Source organism: Coffea eugenioides, chromosome 11 (assembly GCF_003713205.1).
Source record: "Coffea eugenioides isolate CCC68of chromosome 11, Ceug_1.0, whole genome shotgun sequence".
In the NCBI taxonomy this organism is placed as follows: Eukaryota; Viridiplantae; Streptophyta; class Magnoliopsida; order Gentianales; family Rubiaceae; genus Coffea; species Coffea eugenioides.
Window position 1 is genome coordinate 40,150,413 of NC_040045.1, and position 13,741 is coordinate 40,164,153.

At 35.8% G+C, this 13,741-nt stretch overlaps 3 protein-coding genes across 7 annotated transcripts; 2 read left to right on the forward strand and 1 right to left on the reverse strand.

The window, feature by feature from the left end:
• The first annotated feature begins 18 nt into the window (after positions 1-18).
• LOC113753659 lies at positions 19-3,005 on the forward strand. 5 transcript variants are annotated; one of them, XM_027297874.1, is made up of 4 exons: positions 19-879; positions 1,342-1,928; positions 2,051-2,194; positions 2,577-3,005. In XM_027297874.1, the coding sequence occupies exons 1-4, from the start codon at positions 699-701 to the stop codon at positions 2,898-2,900; spliced, it is 1,236 nt and encodes a 411-aa protein (XP_027153675.1). In that variant the 5' UTR covers positions 19-698; the 3' UTR covers positions 2,901-3,005. The 5 variants fall into 5 exon arrangements, with proteins under 5 accessions (XP_027153675.1, XP_027153676.1, XP_027153673.1 ...); XM_027297875.1 differs by having other exon boundaries at positions 789-1,239; XM_027297873.1 differs by having other exon boundaries at positions 816-879; positions 999-1,928.
• Positions 3,006-5,949: 2,944 nt separating this feature from the next.
• Positions 5,950-6,667, forward strand: LOC113752576. Its single transcript, XM_027296683.1, has 2 exons — positions 5,950-6,130; positions 6,405-6,667. Exons 1-2 carry the CDS (start codon positions 5,950-5,952, stop codon positions 6,665-6,667), a joined length of 444 nt encoding a protein of 147 aa, XP_027152484.1.
• A 3,262-nt stretch (positions 6,668-9,929) lies between these two features.
• Positions 9,930-11,034, reverse strand: LOC113753872 (transcription factor MYB77-like). The gene has a single exon (XM_027298138.1). The coding sequence runs from the start codon at positions 10,880-10,882 to the stop codon at positions 10,097-10,099; it is 786 nt and encodes a 261-aa protein (XP_027153939.1). The 5' UTR covers positions 10,883-11,034; the 3' UTR covers positions 9,930-10,096.
• Positions 11,035-13,741: the final 2,707 nt, after the last annotated feature.

Here is a 13,741-nt window from a genome sequence, read left to right on the forward strand (position 1 = left end):
ATAGATAGCTTATAGAGATTATGCCCTCTATTCAATTAATTGTAGCAATCCGCGGCCCGACGGTGAACTGCAGCAATTAGTTTCAAAATTCCTTTTTTTTTTTTGGAATTGTAATTGATTGTAGCTGCCTCACTTCCATATTTGTTTTCTTTTCTTTTCTTTTTTTTTCTGGTAGGATCTTTAGTTTAGCTATATTATTTGGCTGCTAAGTTTGTGGTTTACGTTTTTTGGTAGCTTATATGCATATATATTCCTACTATTGAATGTTTTGATATCTGTTAGATTTTTGGAGCAATTTTGTTATGCAGCATCCTTTAATTAGAATGATTTTGGCCAAGACTGAATTGTTACTAGATTTTTTTGATTATAGGACGAATTTCTGATAACCATGCTTAAGCTGAATTATATTTGTTTCATTTGTTGACTGATTTTATCTGCCGGCATGCTTGCAGTTTATTCCAAGGTTATGTTTTTATTGCAGCGGTATATTTGTGTTTTTATGTGTTGTTATTTATGTTGGAAGAAGAGCATGCAAGGAGGACAACAAAAAAATCCTGCATTGTAGCAGATTTTTTTTTTGTTTTTGGCTGTTGTTTTTGGATTCAGTGCTATCAGTCCTGGTCATTCTTAATGGGTATTTTGTCAGGCTTACTTTCCTTCTAAGGACTTGTATGGTTCTTTTGTTCACATAGGACTCCATGTGGTCAATTAACGAGCTTCGACACAGTAATCTTGTTCTTGTTGCTCTTAAAATGGTACTAAATGTAATTCTTTTGTTATTCATTTTCTCATTCTTGATAACAGAGGGAAAAGTAGCAGAAAGTTTTGATCATGATGGAATCAAGGGCAATACTTGCCACTGGTTTTGGACCGAGGAAGGTGAGACAGGATCACTCTTACTAACACAAAACAAAAGAATTTTCTTTCTTGTAACTATTTGCTAAAGGAAACATATGGTTGCTGCTGGATCTTTTTCTTCCCCTCTCCCTTCTCAATAGTGTGCAAAGATAGGGTAGCCCCTCAAGGATCAAATTAGTCAGTTTCCGGATGAAATCCTTGTTTATATTCTGTCTTCTCTAACGCTAAAAGAAGCAGCCAGAACAAGTGTTCTTTCAAAGCGTTGGATAGATCTGTGGAGGTCTATGGCTTGCCTTGATTTTGATGCTTCGAAAGTGCGAAAGAGGATGTTTTTAATACGCAGCAGGGCAAGGAATCTGGACTTTGTTAAAAAGGAAAAGCGTAAGTATGTTGAATGGGTTGACAAGGTGCTGCTCCAATCAAACAAATGCTTGGGATTAGATTATTTGAGAGTTGCATATTATTTGGACAATTTTTATGCAGATGAGATTGATGAATGGCTTCAGCATGCATTTGCAAGGAGAGTGCAAAGGCTGGAATTGGACCTGTTTCCAGATGATGGCCCGCCTTCTTCTCGAGAATCATATACTTTTCATTATGAACTTTTTTGTCTTAGCAGTGGTAAATCTCAACCTGGTTACTCTGAAATCCATCATCATGCACAGATTGGCTTCAAGTCCCTTGGAGCATTGAGTTTGAAAAGTCTGAATGTAACTGGGGGGGTACTGGAATTCTTCTTGATCAATTGTCCATTTCTTGAGCGCCTGGTAGTGGAGGCCTCTTCAGTTTTGATCAACCTTCGAGTTTGTGGTCCATCTATTGCCTTGAAATATCTGGAGGTATGCTGCTGTTTGAAGTTGCAATCCATTATTGTCAGCGACACAAATTTAGTCTCCCTTACAACTACAGCAGCACACCATCTTGTACTTCAGAATGTCCCCATGCTTGTGAATGTATGGGTTTCTGGGGATTCCCTTAACTTGGTCAGGGATGTTACTTCTTGGCTTTCTTGCTGCTTGTCAAAACTAGAGGTTCTTACTTTACGTGCCGACGAGTTTCAAGTTTCACAGGTTTTTTCTAGTTATTTAATGGAACTCTTTGAAGAGATTCCTTTCCAACTATTGTTTATAATCACTGCCAACTGCTTGCCTCACTGGTTTGATTTTGCTTTCTTCTTGTTTGATCATCCTAGGAAAAAGGAATTGTTCATGAGCTTCCTCAACTTACCAATCTGAAGGAGTTCGTCTTAATAGCTTTTGCATCAAAAGATGACAGTTTGATTGGATTTACTTCTTTGATCAGGGCTTCCCCCAACTTGGAGAAGTTTGTGCTGAAGGTAGCATATTGCTGTACTAATCTCAGCCATCGTTTTCTTTTACTGTCTGGTTTTGTTTTCTTGAGCCTTGCTTTAGTTATTCTTGTCATTCACCGTGGCATTTGCTGCATGCCATGCCATGCCATTGAGCATCATACTCTGGGACTTGAACATTCTTATGATTATGAACATTTAAACGCAGTCTAGGAGCCCAATCAATTCTTGAAAGCGAAAAGGCAATGATTATACTAACATGCTTCGTGTCAGTGTGACATGCTGTTTCTGTTGCTGCTCCTATTCGTTTCTTTCTTTTTCTAATTTGTGTTGTGTACTCTTAGCAGATTTTCCCCCGTTCTTTTTGATCTGCAATATTTTAGTTATTGACAGCTTAATCTGTTTGCAGTTGGAATCATGGTGGAATGATATGGTCAGGGGAGATAGAAAGTTGAAGAAAGCTGCCAGCTTTCCGCTCCAACATCTGAAAGTGGTTGAGTTACTTGGATACTATGGTCGCAGAAGTGAACTTGAACTTGTTGAATACTTCCTCGAGAACGCTATTGTCCTCGAGAAACTTATAATTGACCCTCGTGATCCGGGTAATGTCACTTGGCCCAAAACGCGCAAGGAAAGAAAGCAGGAAATGAAGGAGGAAAAGTTAGCTAGAAATTGTGCCAAGCAACAGCTCGAGGGATTAATACCTTCACATATTGAATTTTCGATTCTATAGCTGCAAACAGCAAATGCAGCTAAATTTAGGTTTATGTACAACAAGTTATACTTTTGGGATGTGGAAAAAGCCTACTTATTATATACTTTTGAGGGTGGTAAGTGATTTCCAGAGTATAAATACTACACCTACTATAAAAAATTTAGGGCAAAAAATCGCTGTGATTCTCGAACTTTCAACTTTGTGCATTTTAATCCTCCAATTAATAAGTGCGTAAATATAGTTCTCCAATTAATAAAAATGTGTAATCATTGTCCTTCCATCTAATTTGGCTGTTAGGGATGATACAAAAAATAAAGGGATAATTTCAGAAACCTCCCTTGAGGTTTTTAACAATTTCATTTAGCTCCCTTAAGATTTTAAAAATTACATATACCTCCCTTATCATTTAAAATGATAATACTACCCTTAAATATTTTAATAAAATTTCCTTGTTTGATATGTGTATACTTAGAATGACTTTTAAAATTATTTTTTCATTCTCTTTCCTTCTTATTCCTTTTTTTTAAAAGTTTTTTGTCAATAAAACTGTAGAACTACCACTTTCACCTCTAGTTTCTAGTGTAACCGAATGTCCAAGTAGTGATTTTTTTTACGAGTTAACTTTATATGCAATCCAATGTATTTGCTGATCTTTGTTTTCTATTTTTTGGTATTAAAATTAACAATAAATGAAAAGAAAATGGCCCAAAATTACTATTAAATTATGATAATCCAACTACTCGAAAAATTCATAAACTCTAAATGAATTATTTCAATATTTTTTTCTATCTTATAAATTTAAATCCATAATAAAATACCATCAAAAGTATCCTATCATAATGATAAAATTATTATTATAGTTGTTTATCAAATAGTAGGTATGGACTTGAAAATTTTTGGACATTTTTCTTATAATTATACTAGATAATCTTATAATTATATAGAAAAATAAATTAAAACTCATTACACAAGGGTATTTTTGGATATTCATTTAAAAATTTGAACAAGTCAATATTATTTTAAGATTTTGTTACTAAAACAATCAAATCAAGGGAAGTAAGTGTAATTTTTCAAATCTCAGGAAAGCTCAGTGAAATTGTTAGAAACCTCTAAGGAGGATTTTGTAATTATCCCAAAAAAAAATGCCATGTGAGCAATTCATGATGCATTTCCCATCCATTTGGACGGAAGGACTATAACTATACATTTTTATTAATTGGAGAACTACATTTATGCACTTATTAGTTGGAGGACTAAAAGTGCGCAAAGTTGAAAGTTTGAGAACCACAGCGGGTTTTTGCCCAAAAATTTATGACTTTGTATGAGTGCAATTACATTATTGCCTTTATTCATGAAATTATTTATAACTTAATATTATTTCCTTTCATTTCTTGAAGATTTATTTCTTCTCCATCATATCAATTATACAAAAATATCAAGATAAAAAAAGTTAAAGAAAGTTGATATTTAATTTATATCCTTGAAATGTTCCTATTGGATTAGTGTTTACTTCTATATACAATGTTTTATTCAATTTATTAGACTTTAAGTGAAACAACATGGATAAATAACAGAATACTAAAAATAAATACAATTACCAAAATTTATATAAAAAAAGGTAATACCAAACTCATTTTTTTAAAAGTAATATATTTGTCATTTTAATTTATTTAAACTTTTAGACAGATATCAGTGTCATTTTTTTTATCAAATTATTCAAATATGAAATTCTTAATCAGTTTGCTAAAATGGTTGATATGCCTCATTTTTAAACTTAGAGAAGACAAGTGGAGATTAATCTTTGAGAAGAAAAAGCAATAATACTAAACTATAAACACATTAATAAAAATTAACAATAATATTAGCCTAAAAGTTCACGTAAACTAAAATATTAAAAAAACTACCTTTTAAATAAAAAACAATTTTAGTACCTCTTTTTCCAAAAAAAAAAAAATTGGTATCTGTGTTTATTTTAGTATTGTATTACTTATTCTTTTTTATTTGATTTAAATTATAATAAATTGTACAAATCATATATAGAAGTGAATACCAACCGACGGGGAAAATTTTAAGGATTTAAACTAAATTTATGCCTTTCAAGAGTAATTTTTTTTTCATCCCTTTATTTTATGTCTTTTCTTTTTCCTTTTTTTTCCAGTTTCCTGGCACGTAAACGTTAAACATCAAATGATATATAATCTTCGCTTTGGTTTGAAGATACAAATTATAAGCATGGATGCTGTTTTGCTGCATTTATGCAAGTAAGAGATGAACATAAACCATGATCAGTGGTCCTATTTTCTCACCATGAAATTGGTTTTTGCTGTCACATTTTCCTTCCTCTACACCTTTATCCTTCCTTTTCAAGATAGAAGAACATTGGAGGCAAGACAACCAAATCGAAAACATGCGGGTATCTAGAAAACCATTTGAATCTGTTGTAAGGTTGTAGACAAGCGCAATTTCTTTCTCCTCGTCTGGCCAATGATGCCTTTGAAATACCGTTTCAAAACTTGGTGAAGTTCCATTACGTACCAACCCAAATTCAGTTGTCTTTAGCTGACTTCCGGGGCACCTCGTAATCATAGTAATGATTTAATGTAACCATATTCTTCGTCTTTGAAGAAACTTGAATCATCCTGGCTCTTAAATTTTCCTCGTCAACCAACACCTTGACATTTATGCCCGCCCTTTAAGTCTTAACAAGTCCCGGAAGCTTGTGCAACCTTAACCTGTAAAGAATTTCAATGTTGAAGCCTCCTCGGGGCATTAATGAGAATTAGACAGAATAAGGTAAACCATAATGCGGTCAGAGCTAGGCATGGAAGTCTAGAATTTTGTTGGGTAATTTTCAACATTAACTAAGAAAACTAGCACGATGATGATCTTCAACATATTCTGTGCAGTCAGCAATCTGCTATTTTTAATCTTGAGAACCAGTCAAGGAGAGTGTTGCCAGGAACATCTATATAAACCCAACTAAATTCCATCCCAAATTCAGATCATCCAACTAGCTACATCTCATCTTTTCTAGCTGCATATTAATTCGAATACAGACAATATAGAGATGGCCATTACCATGAGTTTTGGTAAAGGGTTACTTATCCTTCTCCTAACCTTAGTAGCCACCTTGGCAATTAGCCAAGCTGAAACGGTTGTTGTTGGAGGCTCAGAGGGATGGCGCTACGGCTACAATTACACTGATTGGGCCTTGAAACACGGTCCCTTTTTCCTTAACGACACACTAGGTTAGCCTTGCATTATTGTCATCACTTGAAATTTTTATCAGCTGAGTCAGAAAATCTGATTCAATCCAATTTTGATGTACACTCGTTTTTTGATTCTAGATTAGGCGACCCAAATTGTATAAATTTGGATTGGATTTTCGAAATCTACTAACTAATTGTGCACATTAATCTGCTTCGGGACCTTATTTAGTACAATGTAAATGTCATCAACAACTGAATATTACTGTTTAATTAATGGTTTGATCTAACGTTAATTGTTGTGGTGGTGCATCAGTGTTCAGGTATCCTCCTCCTAACGACACCGTGAAGCCTCACAGTGTGTACCTGCTACCAAACCTCTACAGCTTCTTGACATGCGATTTTAAGGCCGCAACCCTGGTGGCACCTCCCAATCAAGGAGGTGGAGATGGGTTTTCATATACGCTGAGTCGGGTCAGGCCTAACTACTTTGCTAGCAGAGAGGGAAATGGCGATGACTGCACCAAAGGATTGATGAAATTTGCTGCCATTCCTCTCTATCGTCCTCCATTCCCCTGATGTGTTTCACTAAACCAACAATCAGCCAACATATGGTTAACTGAGCAGTGATCTAGCTTAAGATTTTAGCTTGGAGTACTATTTATTGTACGGAATGAATAAATGCTGCCAGAAAAAAAATATATGCGGCCGAGCACGATCGAAATTAAGAGTGGATACACATATACTAGTTCTTTATTTCAGTTCTGTACTCAAGTGATACGGTAATGAAACAGAAATACAAGCAAGATATATGCGTGCAACTTTTCTTGGGTTTTCATATTTTCACTCCCAACTTCTTGTCATATGCTTTTCACACTTGACATCCCATTCTTGAATGTATCTACAGCATGTCACTGTTTTTGGTAAAAAGTAACGTATGTTTCTAGAGCAACGTTTTTCAGACTTGAGATATTGAACCGACAGCCTACGTCTCTGTTAATACCGTTTAGATGACCGGCAGTGGGACGGCTGGAGACATTCCTGATGGTAATATTCTCCAACATCGGTCTGTGAAATAAATTCTCAAATTCTTGACCTTATCTTGATTTTTCAAGGTGCCTGCATGATAGATGTCCCGGTCATTGTCTGACGAATAAAGAAGAGCCGACGACCGAAGGCTTAGATATTTGGTTAAGCCCAAATAGGCAAAACAAGAGCACCATGCATGAAATTATTGTCTAAGCCTGAACTGAGCTATGACTTTCTTGGTATCTACTCTCCATTTATCAGGCAGAAAAAGAATGACCCAATTATTTTCCTTTTTTTTTTTTTTCTTTTGCCAAAATTCCAAGGCAGTGTTTAAAAGCTGGCTGGCATAAACGTGATCATCTTAATTCCCAAGTTGAAACGAGATACTAAACAAGTTGGAAAGACTTTTCCTTTTGGGTTTTTTTTTTTTTACTTTGCCCAAATTCATTCTTTTGAGTCTTCAATTTTATCGATTATGCACCATTGAGATCAAAATTGGCTGATAGATTTTAGTGCTCATATTGCAACCACAAAGGAGAAAGAAACCTTGTGGTGGCAGGGGGCAGCTACAATTCTCTAGGTGCCCAAATGGGCATTGATGCAAAATTTTATCAAGGGCAAGTAGTGTTGTTATTATTATCGTTAGGAAAAAAAAAAAAAAAAGGTAGTGTTGTTAAAGCCAGGTACCACAAAGCATGGTGGCCGAAACAGGATGTTGGTTTCACACTGACTCTGGCTGTTGAGCACGTTTACAACATGGAGCTTGCCACCCTTAAATTAAGTTTGAGATTGAAAGAAAAGTACAACTCAAAGTGGGAACTGGGAACAGCGAGCTTTCCGTCAAGAGCATGCCATGAGAGAGGGGCTTTAACTCCCTCTTTGGGCTTTGGGCTTTGGGCTTTGGGCTGTAGGTGAGAGTTTAAATTTCACCTGCAGCGAAAAAAATTTAAGAGTTGTGTCAGAGTATTTTTTGGTCTAGTTGGGTCTGTATATCCACTATCTCTCTATCACGGCTTTCTTCGGCTCCCCCTTCCCTTTAGATTAGGATAAAGCATGTTATACAAATATATCGTTGCAGGAAGAAAAAAAAAAAAAAAGACTAAGGACAAGGAACCTGTGGCCTTGATCCCACCACGATTTTCCAGTTTCGACCTTCCAGGAGCCCTCCCCCGTAATAATGATTCCTGTCTTTCATGTTTCGTTTTTTAGTTTGGTCAAATTATCAATTGGTCATTCACATTATCACTTGCGGTTCATAAATGCTTTCAAATATAAAATGCCCTCAAAACACAAAAAGATATAAAATGTCCTAATGCCATTTCTAGATAACGTGTAGCTCCTAGCTAGGAAACATGCCAAAAATTAACCCCAAAAAGAAGAAGAAAAGGATGAAAAAAGATATTTATAGTTCTCAATTAAATGATCATCACAAGATGAAACTCTAAAATTATAATCTCATCTATTCTCACGGATCAATTAGATTTTATAATTGATTCATAATGGGATTCATATTAATTTTTTTTAGTGCTAATGAAAGATCTTAAACTGGAGACATCTCACTTATACTCCATCTTTTCCGATCATCCAATCCATCCCTCCTCTTAAATTATATTAATATAATTCACCTGTATTATGTAGCTACATAAAATATTGGTTGTGTGGTTCGCCATCAATTATTATTATTATTTTTTTTTTTTTGCTTTTTTTAAGAGCTGTAACGATGAGTATGTATGTGAAACATTGATCATATAACTAAGCGCGCACTACGCAGTCTAAAATGCATATCGTCAACCAAGTTGTATGTGTATGCTTCCGAAGAATTTGAGATTGGCAGCTAAATGCTGCTAAGTAAATGGTTCCCAGCTAAGATGCACAGAAATGGTAAACTATGTATGCTCGTTTGTTCAATGGGGAGCTGCAGGGTTCATGTATTTGTTTTCAAGATAAGAGAGTGACTTTTCCTCGCCCTCTCTTTAGCTGTCACTGTAGCTTAGAGCCCATTTGAATTGCTGTTTTCTAGAGTTTTTGCGAAAAAATATACCGTAGTGATTTAATGTACATGAGGTAAAAAATTGAATAAAAAATGAGTTTACAGAAAATGTAAAAATATTTTGAAAAAAAAAAAAGACAACCAAAGCAAGGTCTAACTTTGTAGTGAAATAAAATTTATGTATGAGAGATCAGATACCCATGAAAATGCATATTTCCAACAGAGATGGTCATTTCACTAACTTCCTCAATAATCATATATTTTATACACTTCCAAAAGTTTTAGGTCCACCAAAAGCCAAAAAATAATGAGCAGGATGCAACCTGCAACTCTGTTTGTTTTAGATTCCAGCAAGTTTTAAGTACAGCATGTGTAACCAGGCGAAAATGCGATTTTTGAAGGAACTCATGCAGGAGCTTTGAACTCATTCCGAATGTAACAAAAAGTTTTACCCTTCTTCCTCTTGTGGCTATGAAGCAGGACAATTGCAAAATAATCTTCAAGCCCCCTTGTATTTGCTCAAAGGTGGCGTACATTTATTTTTTCTAATTTCCAGGGGTCGGTTTGAAATGCAGTTTTCAAGAAGGTGCCTTGTTTGCAAAGGGAAAAAAATATCGAGAGACCACAAGAAGCATTTTATTAGCCGAACAAGAAAGTAGAGTCGTCCTACATTTCCAGTTAAAGTATTTAGCCATCGTGTCCAAGATTCTGACTTCAATCTTGGCCTCAAATAATGGATAAATAATCTAAAGGAAGCACAATGATACGGCTTAGAAATTGGAAATGGAATTGGGGGAACAAAAAAAATAAAGGTTTTCCCCATTAATCAGGTTCACGTGAAAGATATTGCTAAAATAATTAAAACCACCATTCCTTCCAACTCGAGGCATTCAGAATTTTTTTTTCTTTTTTTTTACTAATCGTGAGAATATAAACAAATTAATTAAGAGCAAATTGAGTAATAACAACAAGCATCATTAATCCTCGTGCTAATGAAACCCGGAGGAAGTTGCCGAAAACGACGAGGCAACATACTCCCTAACCTCCCTGGCGATCACATTTCTCATTGCATCCCAAAACCCCGCCGGCAAGTTCTCCTCCGCCCCCAACCCGGGACCCCTATGCATCCCAGGCGGCGCTAAGGACAACGTCGTCATCGGGTCGGACTCATCGTAGTCGGTAAAAGGAACCACCCTGGAATTCACCCTCGAGCTCGAGGTAGCAGTAATATTATTGTTACTCTCGGGAAATGGCACAAATCCCGAGAACTCATTCTTGACATCAGCAGCAATGTCCATTGCTTCCGTCATTTGGTTCTCTTGCTGTTGCTGATGATTTGTCTCTTTTTGTTGCTGATATCTTCTTTTCAGCGTCGAGTTCCAGTGGTTCTTGACCGCATTATCGGTCCGACCGGGGAGCAACCGAGCAATGGTTGCCCATCTATTCCCGTATTTTGCATGAGCAGCTAAGATGGTGTCGTCTTCCTCCGGCGAAAACGGCCGGTGTTCAACGCTAGGACTCAGCTGGTTGCACCATCTAAGCCTGCAAGATTTTCCAGACCGCCCCTTTATGTAGTTGCTAATCAAGGACCAGTTTCTAGCCCCATATTTCTCTACTAGGCGGGTTAGGATCTTGTCCTCCTCCGCACTCCACGGCCCTTTTATCCTCTCGGACCTGCTAGCATCTCTTGGTGTTTTACCGGACAAAGAAGAATCAGAAGACGATGAATCAGACGAGGAAGATGTTGCAGATGAGCACCTGTAGAAACTATCCATTTCAAGAATCTCTGTTTCTAGCTAAAGCTGAATACTGATGCAGCTCCTTTTTTTTTTTTTTTTTGCGATGCTCAATGGATCGCTCGCTAGCTAGCTAGAACAGTCGTATGTTGTGGTTTGAGTATTTAGTAAACTGGGGTTGGGGGAAGAAAGTGACATATATACACATATATATATCTGGAGAGAGAGAGGGGGTGTATAGGAGGGCATGTATAAAAACTAATAGGAGTACAAAATTAAGGTGCCTTAGGGAACAGGGAAATTGGGGTGCATGCATTTGATTTTGGCATGGCTTTTTAGGCTAAAGGTTCTGCGGGGAGGGTTCTTGGAAATTGCCTTGTGTAAAGTTGGTAGGGACATTAACTATTAAGTAGAGAGAGAGAGAGAGAGAGAGGGTGCTTAGATTAGATGCGCCACAAGTGGTGCTGGTCGCGATAATATTTTTGCTGATTTTGGTTTCTGCTAGCAGATTTGTCGCGGCTGGTTCTGTTTTGTCGTTATTATTGGTAAAATGACAAATTTATCTACGGAAAGATACGAAAGGATTTGGGGAATGAGAGGTGATTAGCACTTCGGCCTTGCGAAATCCTCAAGAATTTTTAGGTTTCAACGTTGGGTTCATTGAACCGAGTGTACTTAGTACGAGTTTGGATTTTGTCTTCTGGTCCAGATACAGGATTAAATCATTCGACTTCATGGATATGAATCGTGTACGCTGTCCGTACAACAATCCACCACAGGGTTCTTTTACATTACTCCGCTAATGGATGAGATCAAGAATTAATATGACTCCATAGAATGCTACTACAACGGTACATGATTTTACTCTTGACATTCAAGATTTTCACCCCAAAAAAAAAATTTTTTTCACAACAATATCTGAAGTAGCTCACTACTTGTGTCATTCAAGTTCGAGTTTTGGCATTAAAAAAGAAGTTCTAACTCTTATTATTTTACAAATAATCAGATTCGAGATAATCTGTGAGCGCTTCCATAAGTGATTGTGTTTGGATTGCAATTTTCTGAAATTTTTGTAAAAAAATGTATTGTAAAAATTTGATATATATATGAAATAACAAAATAATTGAAAGATGTATTTACAGAAAATATATAAATTTTTTAGTAGAAAATTCCTTTCTAAATAAGGCTAATTTTGAAAGTATGCCTTAACCTGTCTTCATAACGGGATTGAAATTATTCAAAATTTTGTCTATCAAATGGAAGGAAAAAAAAAACCAACAAACCACCACGGCCTTCCACGTTAGTGTCTATGCAAAAGAAACAATTGGACAAGGCTCAATAATGTTACGCTGATTTAGAAAATTGCGTGGATGGTACCATCTCATGTGCGCTACAAATTTCAACAGAAATTGGAGGAGTAGTATATGAAAAATTACGCATTTATGGAAGGAGGGCAGAATTGGTATTTGAAGTAGTATATTCCATTTACATACAAAGAGGACAGAAAACTACTAGTAATATGATAGTATACACTTTTAATAATCATTCTCGCAGAACTACTTATACTACTGGCTTTCAATCTTAACAGCAGCGTTTAAAACATGACAGTAAAGAAGGAGCTGTTTAACATTCATTCTTCGGCATCATTGATCGTACTAGCAGTAAAGTAGTACTAATAAATAATAATAATGCTCACGCGCCATTTTTTTCCTGCTAACGAAACCAATACCACTGTGAAAGCTTAAAATCTAGTGGGGGACTGGATTTAGTAAATAAGTGAAAAACGCCAAGTGGGGCCGCTCTTTTTGACTAATTTGCAGACTTACAGCTGTGATTCTCCAATCCATAGCATCAGTCGCTATAACAAACGGCCCTGATCAACCGCTGTTTGGTTAAAAAACAAAAAGGTTTATCTTAGCCAGTTTGAGGATGACTTCGGCGACTTCCACGTACGAAGGTCCCACCCACAGCCTGGAAGAATCTCACGTGATACGAGTTTGAATCGCTTTGACTTCAGAGGGCTATCCATGAATAGCTCTTGGCCCCACTCGCCGTTATGGAGCGTGCCGCTTAAGTGCTAGTACTGGTAAAAGTAAAACCGCCATGGATATTTTTGAATGATGATATGAATTTGGAACCTTCGATATCAAGTGTGTTTGGATGGGGTTAATAAGTGCGCTTGGATGGTTAAATTTTTTTTTAAAATAATATTTTTCTTGTTTTGCGAATATATTTTTTATATTTTCAATCGTCTTTTTATATCATATTCAAAAAATATTACAGTAATTATTTTAAATAATACTCTATCCAAACACATATACTGTAGTACTTTTTATGATGTAATATATGCGACATGAAAAGGTGATTGAGAAGATAAATGTGTGTTGAAAAATTATCATATCTAAAAAGTATTACAGTAATTATTTTAAATAATACTATATCCAAACACATATACTTTAGTATTTTTTATGATGTGATGTATTTTCTATGATGTGATGTATGCGACATAAAAAAGTGATTAAGAAGATAAATATATGTTAAAAAATGTATTTACGATGTAAGCAAATAATTTTTATGTATATAATGCCTATCTAAACACACGTACTGATGATCATCCAAATTAACAAGCTGATTTTACGCTTTCTTCGAATAATTAACGTTCTGACATTTAAACTATAGGGAAAAAAACACGAGCTTAAAGTTTCTGTATCAAAATTGTCAATCAACTTTGACATACAAAAATGTATATACGATGATCATCTCATAGAAAATACATCATAATTTTTTTTAAAAAAATTCTACCCAAAAAGCTGGTCTAAACTTAAAATGTAGACTTAATAACAAGAGGAGAGGAACACAACTGTGGATTAAAGCAGAGTGAGCGCTGCTTGATGGAGC